The sequence below is a fragment of the Sceloporus occidentalis genome, unplaced genomic scaffold (assembly GCF_023333645.1).
Source record: "Sceloporus occidentalis isolate IW3139 unplaced genomic scaffold, rSceOcc1.0.p SCAF_178, whole genome shotgun sequence".
NCBI classification, from domain to species: domain Eukaryota; kingdom Metazoa; phylum Chordata; class Lepidosauria; order Squamata; family Phrynosomatidae; genus Sceloporus; species Sceloporus occidentalis.
Window position 1 is genome coordinate 1,620,231 of NW_028317158.1, and position 16,488 is coordinate 1,636,718.

At 40.9% G+C, this 16,488-nt stretch overlaps 1 protein-coding gene across 1 annotated transcript in view; it reads left to right on the forward strand.

Moving 5' to 3' along the window:
• The window catches only part of LOC149278875 (sodium channel protein type 5 subunit alpha-like), a 114,868-nt gene that overhangs the window by 64,577 nt on the left and 33,803 nt on the right, over positions 1-16,488 (forward strand). Inside the window, exons 16-18 of the mRNA XM_089501675.1 lie at positions 3,211-3,710; positions 6,015-6,144; positions 12,241-12,358. Of these exons, the coding sequence (XP_089357801.1) occupies positions 3,211-3,710; positions 6,015-6,144; positions 12,241-12,358 (748 nt within the window). The remainder of the gene's footprint in view (positions 1-3,210; positions 3,711-6,014; positions 6,145-12,240; positions 12,359-16,488) is intronic.

Here is a 16,488-nt window from a genome sequence, read left to right on the forward strand (position 1 = left end):
CTTTTTATGCCCAAAAGTACCCCTAAATCCCACTTAAGGGGACAACTTTACTGCATATAATGCTGCTTGGTCTTTCTAAACTTTTGTGGCACCCCTCCTGCAAATACATGGGGGGAGGGGGATTGTCCCTTTTAAGCCTATGAATAAATTTAAATAGTTTGTTGTGTTTTTTTTTATTTTTTTGCTCTTTTTTTCTTGCTATTTGTTGTAGAACAGAGTGTTGATGTACAATACATTGTACCCTGGCACTCATAGGGTTAAATAATGATACGCCTTTAAGAAGTTGATACCTTGTTATATTAGCGGCAAATGAAATATTCACATATGCCTTATACACGCGATTATTATACACATTTCATTTTTCTTTCAAATCAAAGACCTGCAAAAAATGTAAAAAAAAAAAAAAATCTTCAAAAAGAAAATCTTATTCGTAACCTTTTCCTGCCCCCGCAGCGTATCGCTTATGGAGCTGATTATAATTATATACTGTCACCCCCAACCTTTTACCTAATCATTTATAGTATATATATACAGTATATACCGTAATACCGGTATATAGTATATATATATATATATATATATATATATATACACAATATATAATATATAGTATATAATATATATTATATACTATATATAATATATTATATACTATATAATATATTATATATATATATATATATATATATATATACCGTACATAATATATAATATATATATATATTATATATATATAATATATATATATATATATGCAGTATATAATATATAATATATATATACACAATATATTATATATATACAGTATAAATATACATACAATATTTCTATAGTATTTATATATGCTATATCATATATAGTATATAATATAAGTATATATATATATATACAGTGTATATGTTTTGGGGGGAAAGAATTACAATGTAAATTTCCCACTCAATCCACGAGTATCAAGAGTCAAAAAAAATAATATAAAAATAAAACAGAGTTCTGCTTTCAGTTTGGTGAAAAGACCCCATGCTGCCCCCCGTAATTTATCGCACAATACCGCAGATTAAGGCTTCACGGGGTACAATGCATTATGGATCAAAGAAGACAGCGTGTCGCCTCCATTTTGAAGCGGTTTCCTTGTTGCCGTTTCTCGGGTGTGAATGCTCGCTCCCACTCGCTCAGAGCGCTCGCTCCCACTCGCTCAGAACGCTGCCGCAAAAATACCTTCTCAGCCCCCCCCCGCCTCATTATCAGCGCAGAATCCGAGCATACGCAGCATTAATATCTCGCTTCCCGTACTATTTCTGTCCACATCTATTTTTTGACGGCTTTGTGCTTGAATAGACACCAAAGCGCTCACCGGCCGCACGTCGCTGCTCGCGGATACGTAAAATATTTCTCTTTTCTTCATCGAAAAAACTAAACAAAACGCTATTGTAATTAAGTTAAAAAAGAAGGGATTCTGTAACATTCAGTCTTTTGTGTGATTGCATATACTTTTTTTTGGGGGGGTAAAGGTTATTTTTAGCCGGCGTGATTATACCTTGTATTATTTTTTTTATAGATGCGCGGGGCGGGATATAAACGGAGTTTGATGAGAAATGCAAGTAAATGAAAGGAATTCTAAAAAAAAAATTTTTGGACATCTAATTTCAAGTTTTACTGAACCGGAGAAGAAAAAATAGATATATTTTTACATACTTTTCTTTACGTCCCGTTTAGAGAGTCAGTCCCCTCTGGAGTGATTCTTATGTAACGACCGTCTATTGTGTGCCAAACAATTCACGCTTTACCTGGGATTACCTGGGAACTCTCAGGGTCTCGGGGCAGATTATCAGGGGGTCACACAGTCTGCATCTGACTCCTTCCTATCCCCCCCCCCCTGCTGTGATATATATATATAAGACTCCCAGTTGGTGCTTTTGCTCCCAGTATGTTATGGGTGATATCCCTGCTTGAATGCAGGTGACTTGATTAAGTGTATCTTTAAATAATGACAAGTCAGGGTGTCCATGAGGGCCGATATTAGAGCCATTTGGGTAACGCGTTTCGGCGAGCCAATACATAGAAGCTTCACGATGGGTCATTGAAGGGTTAATATAGGGTTCTATAGTCTCATTAAGAAATGGGAGTTGATCTTCACCCAGGAGCACTTCAGATGTGTTTCTCCCAATGCACAATTGGCCCGGCAAACTCTTAAAGCTTATGCCTATCCCACGCATTTTTAAATCCCTTCACTGTATCAGCCTCTGACACCTTTGCTGGGAGTCTGCTCCATTTATCTATCACCCTCTTGGTAAAGTAAAACTTCCTCACCTTACACCTAAATGTTTTAGGTTTATCTGTCACGGGGTACACAGTAACTCTTCTTACTGTATTATGAGGATTGCTGCTGAAATGTCTGACATCCTACAATAATCGACCACTTTACCAGCCCTAACAGGTCGGCTAGATTTTCGCTCCATTCGCGGTGCCCTAAACACAGCTCTCTAAGATCAGCGTGATTGCGCGTGCGCAGCGCGTACACCGGTGGGAAGGATTGTGTGTCAGCTCTGCTGGTCACGTTTGAGATGAAGCTGCAGCCCTGGAGGGAGCTGGGCTTTTGGGATAGGAGGATATGCACTAGCGGTGCTGTAAAACAATATGAACAGTCCTGGTTTTTGTGGGACAGTCCCGATTTCCAGGCTCGGGCCTGCTACCCTGGGCTGGTGATCGTTGACCCGTGGGGGGAATCCTCTGATCTCCTTTTGAGCTGTAAAATCAGTGGACGTTGGCGGCACATTGGAGCTCTGACGTGGCCCCCTTGCGTTGCTCAGTGGTGGTGCTTTAAGGTGGCCCCTGTCCATTCCTTGGGTCAGCAACCTCCTGTTACACCCCAAACGGGTCTGGACTGGCCATCTGGCAAATGCCCAGTGGGCCAACATCGCTCCATACTCACCCGATCTCCTGCTCCAGTGGCAGATTGATGTCGGGGGAGTTCCCGCTGATGTCAGTGGGCGTGCCCACTTACATCGCGGGAAACACCCCCGCTTAAAGGAGAAATGGGGTGTGTCAAGACCCGGAGAGTTCCCAGGTATTATTCGATTTGTTACTATGGTGACCGCACCACTTTTATCACCAAAATTGCAACAACAACATATATTCTTGAATTATTTTTTTTTTAAATAAAAAATAAAAATCCGTTAATGATGTCATTTTATGTCCTTGACGCTCTCACAGGTGCTGAACCTCTTCCTGGCGTTACTCCTCAGCTCTTTCAGCGCCGACAACCTGTCCGCCCCCGACGAGGATGGGGAGATGAACAACCTGCAGATCGCCATCGCCCGGATCCAGAAAGGAATCTCGGCCGTTCAGCGAATCGTCCTGGACTTCCTTCGGAATCTGTTCAGCAAACCCAAGAAGCCGGGGGAGACGTTCATAAGCGGCCTGTCCGGAAAGAACAGGAGCATTAACAATTTCAACATGCACAATCACATGAGCGTGAGCGAGCCGGGGAAGGAAAAAGAAGATCACGCGGAAGGGAACGGCACGAACGGAGGGATATCCAAAAACGGGGAAAAATACGTGGTCAGCGAAAGCGACGATTACATGACCAACCCCCGCCTCTCCGTCTGCGTCCCCATCGCTTTGGGCGAATCGGACGTCGAGTACCACGACGAGGACGAACAGAGTATCTTCACCGATGTGGAAATCAGCAAAGAGGTAAAATCAAATAAATGGTATTTTCTTAATTATCTGAAAAAACTTTTTTTTATTTTTTTTTATTTTACCTAGTAATTTTTTTTTTTTCACGCCAAATTTTTATTCCAAAAATGATCTTTTCGTTTTTATTTTTTTAAATTATTATTTATTTTTTTTTTACCTAAAACATCATCTTACTTGCTTCAGCTTCATTGGTGATTGGAGGGAAAAAAAAGGGGTGTGATTTTAAATAATTTACGTGGTGTTTTTTGTCATGATGGGATAATGAATAATGATACAAAACGGGTAGGCTGGTTGTCTCAAAATAATCAAGTTAATTATTAAAAAAAAAAAACTAAAAATTTATGTAAATCATGTAAAAAAAATCTATATATTTTATGTTCATCATCATTATCATTTTAGTCTGCTTCAGTTGAGCCAGACCACAATAGAGAATATATTCACTGGTTTTAATATATATATATTAGCCATAAGGAAGAATCTATTTTTTTTTTCTGAAAATAACTGTAATAATGAGAGGTGTTTGAGACAAATCAGATTGGATTTTAGAATTTAGATTCTGACTTATCATTGGTTAAGACGAAATCGAGATAGACACAAGATTTGGTTTGATTGGTAGGGGGAAAGAAAGCTTGTGTTTTGATTGGCTGGGAAGATATTTTGACCAAATTAAAGATTAATTTCTTGTAAGTAATAATATTGTTTATCCTCTTTGTAGTTTTAGTTCGTTTTTAACCCCGATACTGTACATGATATATCATATGTACTGCCGGAGTTGTTAGTTTTATTGGACCAGCAGATAAAAATGATGTTAAGTTTTTGTAAGATGGAATTCCACGTGAAGAAGAGACTTCCGTGTTCCGAAAGCTTATGTAACTTTATATCTTTTTCTGTGTTGATACGGCCATATGCATTTTTCTTACGAGGAAATACACTAACACAAAATGGGGAAAAAGGAATAAAAAAGTAGAAAATGAGCTTTGAAATCGTATATAACTGGTTGGGTGGGGGAGACATGTTCCTCCTGTTCCAAGATGTTTAGACAAGATAAGTGGAGCAGCCTCCCAGCAGAGACGGTAGAGGCTAATACAGTGAGGGTATTAAACATGCGTGGGATAGACATACGGCTCCTGAATCTAAGACGAGACCAACGACTGATTAAGGATTACAGCAGGAAAAACAGGGCGACTAGACGGGCCGGACAGGTCTGATCTGCCGGTAAATTGTTTGTTTCTCCCCGTCGGTGAAGGCGGCCGGATTTTTAAAGCCTCGTTTCCAAAGACACAGAAGAGCTTTGTTATCTCGGGGTCTTCCTCTTAATGTTCATCATTTTGCTGCTAATTCATATATTTTATATAAAAACATATGGGGGTCAACCCCTCAGCGGCCTTTTCCTACCTCCACCCTCATGGTCCTCAGAGTAAAATCCCCCCAGGGATGAGCAAATGTATTATTATTTACACAGTATAATTTATAAACCCATTCTTTGCTGTTTCTATACACATTATCGGGGCTTTTAGGGCTGTAGAACCCTGCGATCCCCTCATACCCAGCAAACATTCTGACCTCCTAGAAAAAAAGAGGGGAATCAGGGGAGGAAAAAGGGGCACAGAGATTTGGGAGTCAAAGAGGGACTATCCTACCTAAACAGGGGACCTTGGGAGGTACAGTTAAAGGATGGTATACTGCCCCATACATCCCAACCAACAAAGAATGCATTTTAACATGTGTAATAAAGCACCGGCAAGCCTGAAATGCATTCGCCCGAATGCATCGCCTGTGAGCCAAGGGGCAAGTGGTGGCGAGGTAGTAGTGCAAATGCATAGACAGTTATTAGAGTGAATGAATGAGAGCGCATGCGGTCGCTGGAGCGCACCTTGAATTCTTTTACCTGCGTGTGTACTACCTGCAGAACTACAATGTATTCTTTGAAATGACCCTTTAACCCCTCTGGGACTCAAAGGGTTTATTTTTGGCCAGTAACGAGACCACATTTTAGTGTCACGGGGAATTTCAGCTTCTGGGGCAGCAGCCGCCAGTTCATCCTCGGTACCTGCCTTTAATAATTCAGTGCAAATGCTCACAATGGTTCATTTTAACCACATCCCAAAGCTTTCAGGGCAAAAGAGCCACAAATCATCAGATTTCCCCTCCCCCGCTGTCACTTTGTCCCCTTTTTGCTTCGAAGACGAGAAAACCCATCGATATTTATATAGGGGTGAGAATTAGATATCGATACTAGGAGGCTTTATTATGTAAGCACTGCCACATTAAATGTTTCATTCCTCACTCATACCTCCCATGTGTCCCTCTTTGCAAAGGAAAGTCCTTCTTGGAGCTCCCAATGCCCGTTTCTCTGTATCCTTTTTTCCTCCCCGCATGTTTCTCTTTTATTATCCGGAAGGGAAGCATCCAAATAGGTCAGTATACGACAGCCCAGGCAGGTGTTCAGTGAGCCTTAGCTACCTGGCCTCTGGATTTTGAGCTGCCCCTTGGCATATATATTAATGCCAGCTGTTGGCACCCAACCTCATCCCAGCCGTCTCGCTGGCAGGACGCACCTGTCCTCTTCAAGCCGCGTGCTGTCCCAGTATAAAAGGCCAGGCGTCCCAGTGTTCCCTGCCAGGTCTAACTGGAACGTCCCCATAGGATACGATGTACTTTCTGCACGTCCTGTGTGTTCCCGGCCTTCCTGCTTCCTCCGCTTTGTCTGCCCCCCCCCGTGATTTTAACCCCACGCTCGCCACCAAGCTGGGCGAAATAATAAATATTTGTCAGTGACCCAGTCCCATGTTCCCTTCATCCTCATCATAGCACCATGATGGTGGCAGGATCGAGGGGGGGCATTAGTTTGTGCCACGGGGGGGGGGCTTTCCAGGTTTGACCGGGAGTCTCCGGGTGGAGGGCTGCATCCCAGTGACTCCCTGTCAGTTTTGCCAATCTCTTGTCGCCACCTACTTCCCGCCCACTTCCTGACTAAACCCCACCCACTACCGCCTACTCGCAGCCTACATCTAACCCCTTGCCACCAGAGTCTAATTGGGTTAGCCGCACCCCTGCAGTTACTAGCCCTGCCCACTGATCAAAGCCACTCCCCCAGAAGAGGGTAACGCTGATGGTCAACGCTCGGAAGGTGAGACCTGAGTCCGCATCCCATCGATACCGGCGAGAAGAACATGCGCAGAATTCATTCCATTTGCAAGGGGGACACCGCAGAATTTAAAGGTCCCACTCAGCTGTCACATGCATTAAAGCGTCCCTTTAATGACTTGAGGTGAGAGGACGCGATGTACGTTCCTCATCTCCTGAACAATGTATTTTGAGCGAGTTACCTGCGACATGCTGCGGTATTCTGTCGCCGCACCTTGTCTGGCAGCCCCCGAGCGTCTCCTCGTGTTCTCTCCATTCCAACACGTCGCTATCTGCCCCGTTAATGACGTCCCAGTTGGCTGTGAGTGCGGTACTGATGTCTTCTGACAGCGTTGATAGGTTTCCATCCATCACCTACTTCTTCTTGTCACTCGCGGTCTCGATTTTGTGATGACTTCATCAAACCGCGATCCTATGTATGTAAGGGCAGGGTACCTTATTGATATGTGTGCTTATATCATTATCATGTGATATCATTTGGGGGGGTTAAATTCACATTTTTAATTTGTACAATTTTGGTATTAGCTTATACATATAATAAAATAATATAATAATAAAAAATATGAATAAATGCCTATATACATATATTAATACTTAAAAAAATTAACATATATATGATAGCACAATAACGTGCTGGAAAATTAAAAATAGGGACTGTCTCTCAAAATCCAGGACATGCGTCAAATATGATTTATAATTTTGAAGGCTGTATACAGTAATATAACCCCCAGCGTTGTATACAGTAATATAACCCCCAGCGCTGTATACAGTAATATAACCCCCCAGCGCTGTATACAGTAATATAACCCCCCAGCGCTGTATACAGTAATATAACCCCCAGCACTGTATACAGTAATATAACCCCCTGCGCTGTATACAGTAATATAACCCCCAGCGCTGTATACAGTAATATAACCCCCAGCGCTGTATACAGTAATAACCCCCAGCGCTGTATACAGTAATATAACCCCCAGCGCTGTATACAGTAATATAACCCCCAGAGCTGTATACAGTAATATAACCCCCAGCGCTGTATACAGTAATATACCCCCCCCAGCGCTGTATACAGTAATATAACCCCCAGCGCTGTATACAGTAATAACCTCCCAGCGCTGTATACAGTAACATAACCCCCAGCGCTGTATACAGTAATATAACCCCCCCAGTGCTGTATGCAGTAATATAAACCCCCAGTGCTGTATGACTCCCAGTGCTTTCCCGGCTCAAACACCACGCTAAGCTGATGCTTTATGGCAGTGCTGATGAAGTCTGCCCTCTGTAGCGTTGCACGGTTAGGACGGTCTCTTTGGTTAAGGAATGCTTATTACTACAAACAGTGATGAAACTTTATTTAATATGCGTTCACCTCTGGCGGGACTTTAACCGTCGCTTTAAGCTTTCGGACTGTGCGATCGCTCTCGGACACTTCCCTCGCAGACTGTCTCTTTCTGTGGGTATCTCTGTCCCGCATCTCTGTTTCTTCTTTTTTTATTAAATCTTTCAGGTTAAGACGTGATTTGTATGTTGAAATAAGACATGACTTTGCACTTAAAGCGCCCCCCCCCCCCTCCTGATGGTAACCAGCCGTGAATGTTTCTGCAACACGTTCTCTATACCGGGTATGAATAAAGGTTTTAATAAGGAATGTGAGTTCTTGTGGTTCAATGCTGGGTTTTTGGCCAAACTGAGTGCCGTGGTTCTTTGATGTGAAAGACTTTACTGAGAGGGTGGTAGATAAATGGAGCAGCCTCCCAGCAGAAGTGGTAGAGGGTAATACAGTGGGCGGCAATTTCTATTAAAATGAATCAATTCTCAGTTTTTATTTGTTTATTCCGCATATTCTGGCCACATTATACAATAAGGAATATTTTTTTCTTATCGAGGATCGTCTTTATGCGCGTGCGTGTGAATGAGAGACGTAGACGCACGCGTTCAGAAAGGGCTAATAGCTTTGAAACGAGCCTTGAACAGAACATTCTTTTGCTAATATCGTGTGACCGAGTAATGACATCGTAATCCCCGCTTCCTCTGTCACCTTTAAATAAATAGCAGAGGAGCGCGGCAGCGGGGAACGCCGGATTCATTACATGACAATGGCAGACAGAGGCATTCGGAACACCCGACCCGCGCAATTTATCCAGCTCGGTAACAGAAAGACACAAGAACAATGTTTTATTATTATCGTCGCTGAAAAATGGCTCATTTATCATGCTGGGGGGTGTGGGACGTGGGAGAGGAGACAACCTGGGGGCTGGGATAAGCGTGCATGAATGGGGAGAAAGTGGTGTGAAAGTGGTGGGAGCTGGGTAAAGGAGACTTAGTCGTGGAGATCCCCTTATCGGTTTTTATACCCGGAGGCTCTGGTATATATAATCACGCTAGGGAACTTCCCAAGGCAGGCTAACCCGAGCTCTCCTTATTTCGAGGAAGTTGCTTCTCATGGGCTAGCCATGCATGGGGTGGGGTTAGCTATGCAGGTGGGCAGGAAGTAGGAGGAGAAATGGTCAGGGAGGGGGCGTGGTGAAATGCTTCTGTTTACTCTACTGGCTGCAGCCTCCTGACTGCGCGGGCCGGAGAGGAGGAGCTCCACGCGAGACCCGAGTTTTCTCCATGGAGACCTGGAGAAGCGGCGGTTCACCCTGAGTTTCCGGGGCGAAACCTGGAGAGCTCCTAGGCATGCATATGCCCCTCCCACTGCTCCATCGCATGTTCGCAAAGGGGCCACCGGGGCCCAATCGCCAGAAAGCAGCCATATGGACCTCAAAGCCTGCAAGTTCTCAGGCGCAGGTGGTAAAGGCCCAGTCCCTTGTGGCAGGCTGCAAGGGCCAATGAGGAGACCCTTGACAAGTTAGAGAGGCCTCCCATTCCTGTCCCCTGGGCCCCATGGGCCCCTGATGGCTTTACTTCGCTACTTTGGTTCTTCAAGAGGCGTTTAAATGTCCCACGCAGCCTCACCGAGCAAGAATCCGTATTAAGTGCCTGTTTATTATCACTGACGAGCGGATCAGACAATAATCTCTGAAATGCAAGCATTTACCTGAAAGTTATCAAAAAGTGCTATTGCTAGACGTAGCGTTCTGAATGGGTCGAATTTCGTATTTATTTTGGTTCCGTTTCAGTGAATTTTGCCAGTAAGTCACCTGCGTGACCCAAACAACACAAGCAAATGGTTTCGTCCTGCACCTAATCCGATTAACATCTGACTGATGCCTCGTCTTACTACGTCCTGCAAGTGAAATACAATATTTTCCTTAAACTATTCTAAATGTCCACTTAGTGTAATAAACAGGCACGTAGCTTGGGAGAAGCGGGGGGGGGGGGGGGAGGGGTTTAGGTTCTATATGTATAACACAAGAGAAATTAACCCTTTACGATCTGTCCCCAACTCTTTAACCTAACAAGTAGCTAAAATTTGGGGCAGATTTTCTGCTTTTACCCAATATGCAATGTACGAAATAGACTAATCCCAAAAGCCCATACTTGAGTCTGCTGGCTCGTTGATTTAAATTGGGTGAAAAAACATGAAATTGGGCTCCATACATATGTCTGGCTCGGGTCAGATTCACGTTATGGGGTGAGAGTGAGCCACAACCAGTTTAAAGCGGTTTTCCCCTTCTCGTGTTTGTTCCCCAAACTGTCCTTAAGGTCATGTCTACAAAGTTGGCTGGGCTCCATAAGCCCTTCCAGGGTTTGAGTCTTCTCCAACTATGAGGCCAGCATGATCGCCACAATTGGTTCTGAATAACGTATAACAAAATATGCTTTTGGGACCTCAGAGGTCTCTTCTTCAAAAGGAATGCACTCTGAGACCTCTGAGATCCCAAAAGGTTATGCAATTTAACATATTTTTTTTGCTGTGTTGGCCCAATAAAATATATCAACTTCATCTAAAGACTTTTTTTTTTCTGACGGGATCTAAAAAAATATTTTTTCTTCCAAAAATAAAATAAACTTCTACTATCCCTTTAAACTAATATTTTCCACCCAACCATCGAATTAGCCGTCCTTTAAATCTTTTCCCTTTCTAATTTATAATCTATTAAATCATTATTTTGTGTTTCCGGCAGATTATTTTTCTACTGTCTAATTTATTTGTATCGTTATTATACCTAATTGATGAATGCGTTACCAAATCGCATCAATTAACAGAAATAACAGACAGACAAGAGAAAATTATATATAATCTGTAACCTAAAGCGTGTTTCACAGAAATTAGAAAATCTGAAAACAATAAAAAAAAAAAATAAAAAAAATTTAAACATCAAGTCTTTGAAAAACTCAATTTTGGTAAATTTATGTTACGAAGGCTCCTAAAAAGATAGGAATAGCAATATAATAAAATGATATATTATTAGATATGAATTACTATTATAATATATTATTATATGTTATATATAAGGACGCAGCGTAAATTTTTTATTCCTTTCCCCTGAATTCATGGGTTCTGTAATTTGCATATGGAATCCCATGAGCCCGAGCCATCCACAAGAGATAAACTTCTAAACAAAATATCTTCGAAAACATTTCCGCAACATTTATAAACCAAAAAACACAATTTGTATGTAGTTTTATTATTAACAATAAAAGCAGCGATGGCGATAGTTTCCCTTTAGGGGCCGAGTTCTCAGGATCCAATGGGCGGTCCCTAAACCCATTGAAAACAATGCATTTTGAGCCCTTACATGTACGGGATTTGTCATTAAGGGGTTAAAGGCAGCAGACTTGTGTTTTTTTTTTAAAAATCATCATGGCTTCACAATGTATCCATCATTTTAGATTGATAGAAATCATGAGAGTTCTGAGAGTTCTTCAGCTATCCTTTATTGATTGCGTATTCTGTTAAAGTTCCCCTGTCATTACATAATTACAATCATCGCTGTTTTTTCAGGGAATATAAATGCACCTAAAATATTTTTAATGCATTTTTTTTTTTTTTTTACCTGCCTTGAATGGATCTGTGTTTTTTTTTCAGCCAGCATCTAATTTGCCCCAATTACTAGTCCAGCAATACTTTTAATGGATTCAGGGGAACTGCGATATTTTTAAAATTGTTTTTATTTTATTTTTATTTATTTTTTATTTTTTGCAAAGATATGTAAGGTTTCTTTTTTTTTTTATAATGGAAACTATCATAAAATATGGTGAACAGGAATTTTGTTGAATAATAACCCAGGATGGTACCGTATTTTCACATTGTGTTTAATATATTTAAATAATAATTTAGATATTTTTTTTATATTTATATTTAGTTATTATATTTCATTGAGAGATCTGCTGTAAACAGTAACAAAAAGTATGTTTTCCAGTTTGTATACTTGGTCTTTTCTGCTACAAGAACTAAATTACCATTATTATTGCTTTTAAATGTTTTTTTGTGTGTGTTTTTTAATTTACCAGAAGCAGGACAGTATTTCCGAGTGCAGTACCGTAGACCTGAGGAAGTCCAAGGAGTTGATAGAGCAAATTCCAGATTCCCCAGTAGAATTTATGGAACCTGAGGAATGCTTCACAGAAGGTACGGGAATATATCCCACGTGTCACGTTGTTTGGACTCGCACCTCTCTTTTCTTCTGCTCCATATCGTTTGGCCCTCTTTTGCAGACGGTGCATACAGCTTTACTACTTAAATCTAGGGAGAAGACCTCAGGTGGCCTCCATGAGCAGTTCCTTAAGCACATTGCTCATAAAAGTGATGTTATTAAAAGCCTGGTAGATATTTAGCTGAACTGATCTTACTGGCAACATAGAAGCAAATTGGAGTGTTGTGATAATATCTGATACAGTGTATAAAATCATATTGCTCAAGGGTAAGCGATGTCCTAATTACAGCTCTCGTGATCCTCTAGAGGTGCCTACAAGTGATGACAACCTGTTGTTATAATAGAAGTTCCATCTGACTCCATGGGTTCGGGAGATGGGGCCTTCATCATCTTAGGTAGAGATCATGCTAGATCAAGTCCTTATCAGTTCTGATATATTGTGGGACTCAGCAGATTGTTGATGCCCTCTTATGGAGATCCATACCGTAGGGGTTATGTGGATGTTGTCCACCATTACCATATGATTATCTGTAATAGATATATCCGGAGCCACAGAGTTGGAGTGCCATCTGCTGTTCACGCACACCGAGTCACAAGCAAACCGTGTTTTCACTTGTGTCTACTGTTACTTATACCCCTACTTTCCATTATTGTGGTCCTGCTTACAAAACTCATCATTAAGAGTTCTACCAAATTATATGAAATAGACCAGATCTTCCCTCAATATTCTTGAACACATACAAACACGACAAACAACCGAAAGCGGAAATTTTAAGCATTTAAACCTCATCAGGTCCCCCAAATGTCTTCAGGACAGATTTATTCAGACCTGGAAAATATAGAAGTGCTGCGAATCTTGGAATGATTATAGAATGGTTTCCGAAACAAAAAAACACGAGCCTTAATGAAAGAAAAGTCTTAATGGATGCTTAAATCAAATGTTGTTTTGTTTCATTGGGACCTTTTTTGACTGAGCGCATTAAAAGCCATCTGGATAATGCCATGAACCATCGGCCATGAGGGACGGGGGGTTCCCTACGCTTTACAAAGATCTTCAATGTCTAGCTTTGTTTTATATGATTTACGGATTGAAATTACAGATCCGCGCTCCGTCAATAATGTAGCATGCTAAGGTCGCCATCATAGAACATGGTGTATATGACCCCATATGTGCGATGAAGCCCCCATTCCTGATTGGCTGCTTTCATTCATATTGTTTTTGTAAGATAATATCCATTTGTAAAAAGATACCGGAAATTCATGGAATTATCTGTCAACGTTGTTACCCTGTATCCAGTTTCAAAGTCTAAGACGCGTAGACCACAAATCCACATTGCTAATGGTATGTAAGCCTGTAGAACAGGTTTGGGTACCAATGACAGGAAAAGTGGGAAGTGGGAATGACCAATTTTCATTTGTTTCCCATAAAACAAAGATTAGACAGTCATCTTAAAATGTCCATGTTTTTGACATGTACCATAACTAGCCGTGTCTTTCCCCTGCACCGAACATGTCTCCAGATTAACGCTGAAGCTCTCAAGGAACGTGCGGCCGTATTTCACTGGTACACTTCACTTCGTAGATAAGGAACACAACACATACCTAATAGGCGGCTGCAACCTGTTAACTTTTGAATTTCTAATGGTTGATAAGACCGGGAGCTCTTCGAATTGCTGCTGCTTGCAGGGTGATAAGTTTCTTGACACTCGCTCAACGTCCCTGTGAGCTTCTGATTGGCCGGAGGCTCTTACGTCTGAGTTGGAACAATGTAACCTACAAAATAGCAGAATGCCAGGCGTGAAGCAGATATAAAGTGAGCAGCTTAAATAAAGATAATGTGTATTAAAGGAACGCAAGTTTACCTATAAATAGAGGTCTCAATTCAGTAAATATGCAATTTGCATTTCAATACTTACAGCATCTGGGCATTTAAATATAACAAAATATATCTATATATATATGTATATATTTATTAGAATAAATAAATATATAAAAACACATATAATAAATAATACACACATATATATATATTATAAATAAAAAATATATAATAAATAATATATATATAATAATAAAAAATATATTAAAAATTATATAATAAATAATGTATATATATATTGTATAATAAAAAATATATAAAAAATATATAATATGGTAAATTATATATATATATATTGGAATAAAAAAAAAATATATATATTAATATATATATGCATTTTTTGATATTTTGAGTCAGTGCTGAAATCTTTCAATGTTTTTAACCCCCCCCCCCCCCGCGCACAAAAAGCAAAAAAGCATTGGGTTCAGTGCAAATTAAATTTCCAATGTTTGGCTCCACACTTCCATTTTAGGCTGCGCTGTAACAAGATCATTTAGTAGGGTTTAAATGATTCTAATGGAAATACATGCATCATAGAATAATGTGATTTTCCTTGCTGGAGGATATTTGATGCATAACAGAGCTCTTAGGAGAGAAAGCTCTTCAATTTTGCATTCTAGAATCGCCAAACATAAGCTGTTGTCATATATCGGCCCTCTACTTACCCTTCCTTTCAGAAAATATTTAAATCACATTTACTTACTGTCTTACCTTATGCAATAATGTAATCTTATTTTCATAGGACATATAATATGAAAATGCTTCATGGAGTCAATAGATTAAGTAACAATCTCCCTGTGCTTGCGCATGCCTATTTTTAATAGCCTTCCCTAGCGAGACTTGTAACGCAATACATTTTAGTCCCCGTCCCTGTAAGGTTATGTTTAGTGCATATATCCAGGCTTTTAAAGGGGTTCTAATGGGTTATACATCGAAACAATCAACTTGATAGCAGATAAGAACCAATTGGCTCATCTAGCTGGGAGGGACTGGGAATGAAAAGCAGCCCATGTGCTCATGTGCCCACACACCACACCAGGGGCATAATTAGAAACTCCAGGGCCGTGTAGGGAAGATTGCCCTAGGGCACCCCAACTTCACAAGCAACATGTCCCACAGTGCCATCTTTGTCCCCAAACAGCTTGTCTGTGCCATCTCTGTCCCTTACCAGTCTAACTATGCCCTCTCTGTTCCCTAAACAACCTGCCTGTGCCACCTATGCCCCCTAACCAGGCTGTCTGTGCCACCTCTACCTGCAAACAAGTATACATTCATTTACTCATTCACTCACAAACGCACTCATTCATTCAGAGAGTCAGAGGCTTAGATGTAATGTTAGGAAGTTTAACTGTACTGAGAGGGTGGTGACAGCCTCCCAGCAGAAGTGGCTGAGGGTAATACGGTGAGGAAGTTTAAACATGCATGGGATAGGCATACGGCTCCTGAATCTAAGAGAGGCAAAGGACTGATTAATGGGAAGACGAGTGGAGCCAAATGGCTGTTATCTGACGTTCCGTGTTTCTATGTTTAAGAGAAATGACAGGTGTCTGAAGTGTAAAAACACAAAAAAAGCTTGAAAGAAGGAAAGGCCTTCTTGGGTTTCCCTTTGAATCTCATGGTTTTTACCCCAAATGTTAAGCTCTTGGATAAATGGACAGATTCTCATGGTCACACAGTCTGGAGTTGACTACTTTTTATTCTGCTCTGAAATAATGAAATCTAAGAACCGTATTGGTTCATTTATCAAAGCTGAAATCCCTGCTGAAATACAGATGACTAACTTCAGAATATAAACCCTTGACAAGTTATGGTTTAGCTCAGTGCCCTTATTAGAACCATTCGATTGTCAATGCAACCTAATTGTTGCAGAAGAAGCAAAAACATCTTAGAAATGAGAAAAAGAGGAAGGAAGGAAGAAAAAAAAAGGGATTTTGACAACTATGGATAAAGAAATAATGGCAGAATCAGTGATAGGAGTTATTGGTGATTTGTAACGACTAGTGAGAAATAACAACCTGGAGACAAAGCTTCTTCTCGGAAAGAGACTTTGTCAGGGACGAGAGACGTTGACCAAGGATGTAAACCCGGGGTGTCAGACCCCCGCACTTTACTGTCACAATGTGACCACAAATAATCCAAGACTTAGTGCGAGTGATTCAGTCAATGTAATCTCCATCCTTTTGATTGAGCTGTTTGGGCTTTATGATGTCTGAAGGTCCTCTCTGG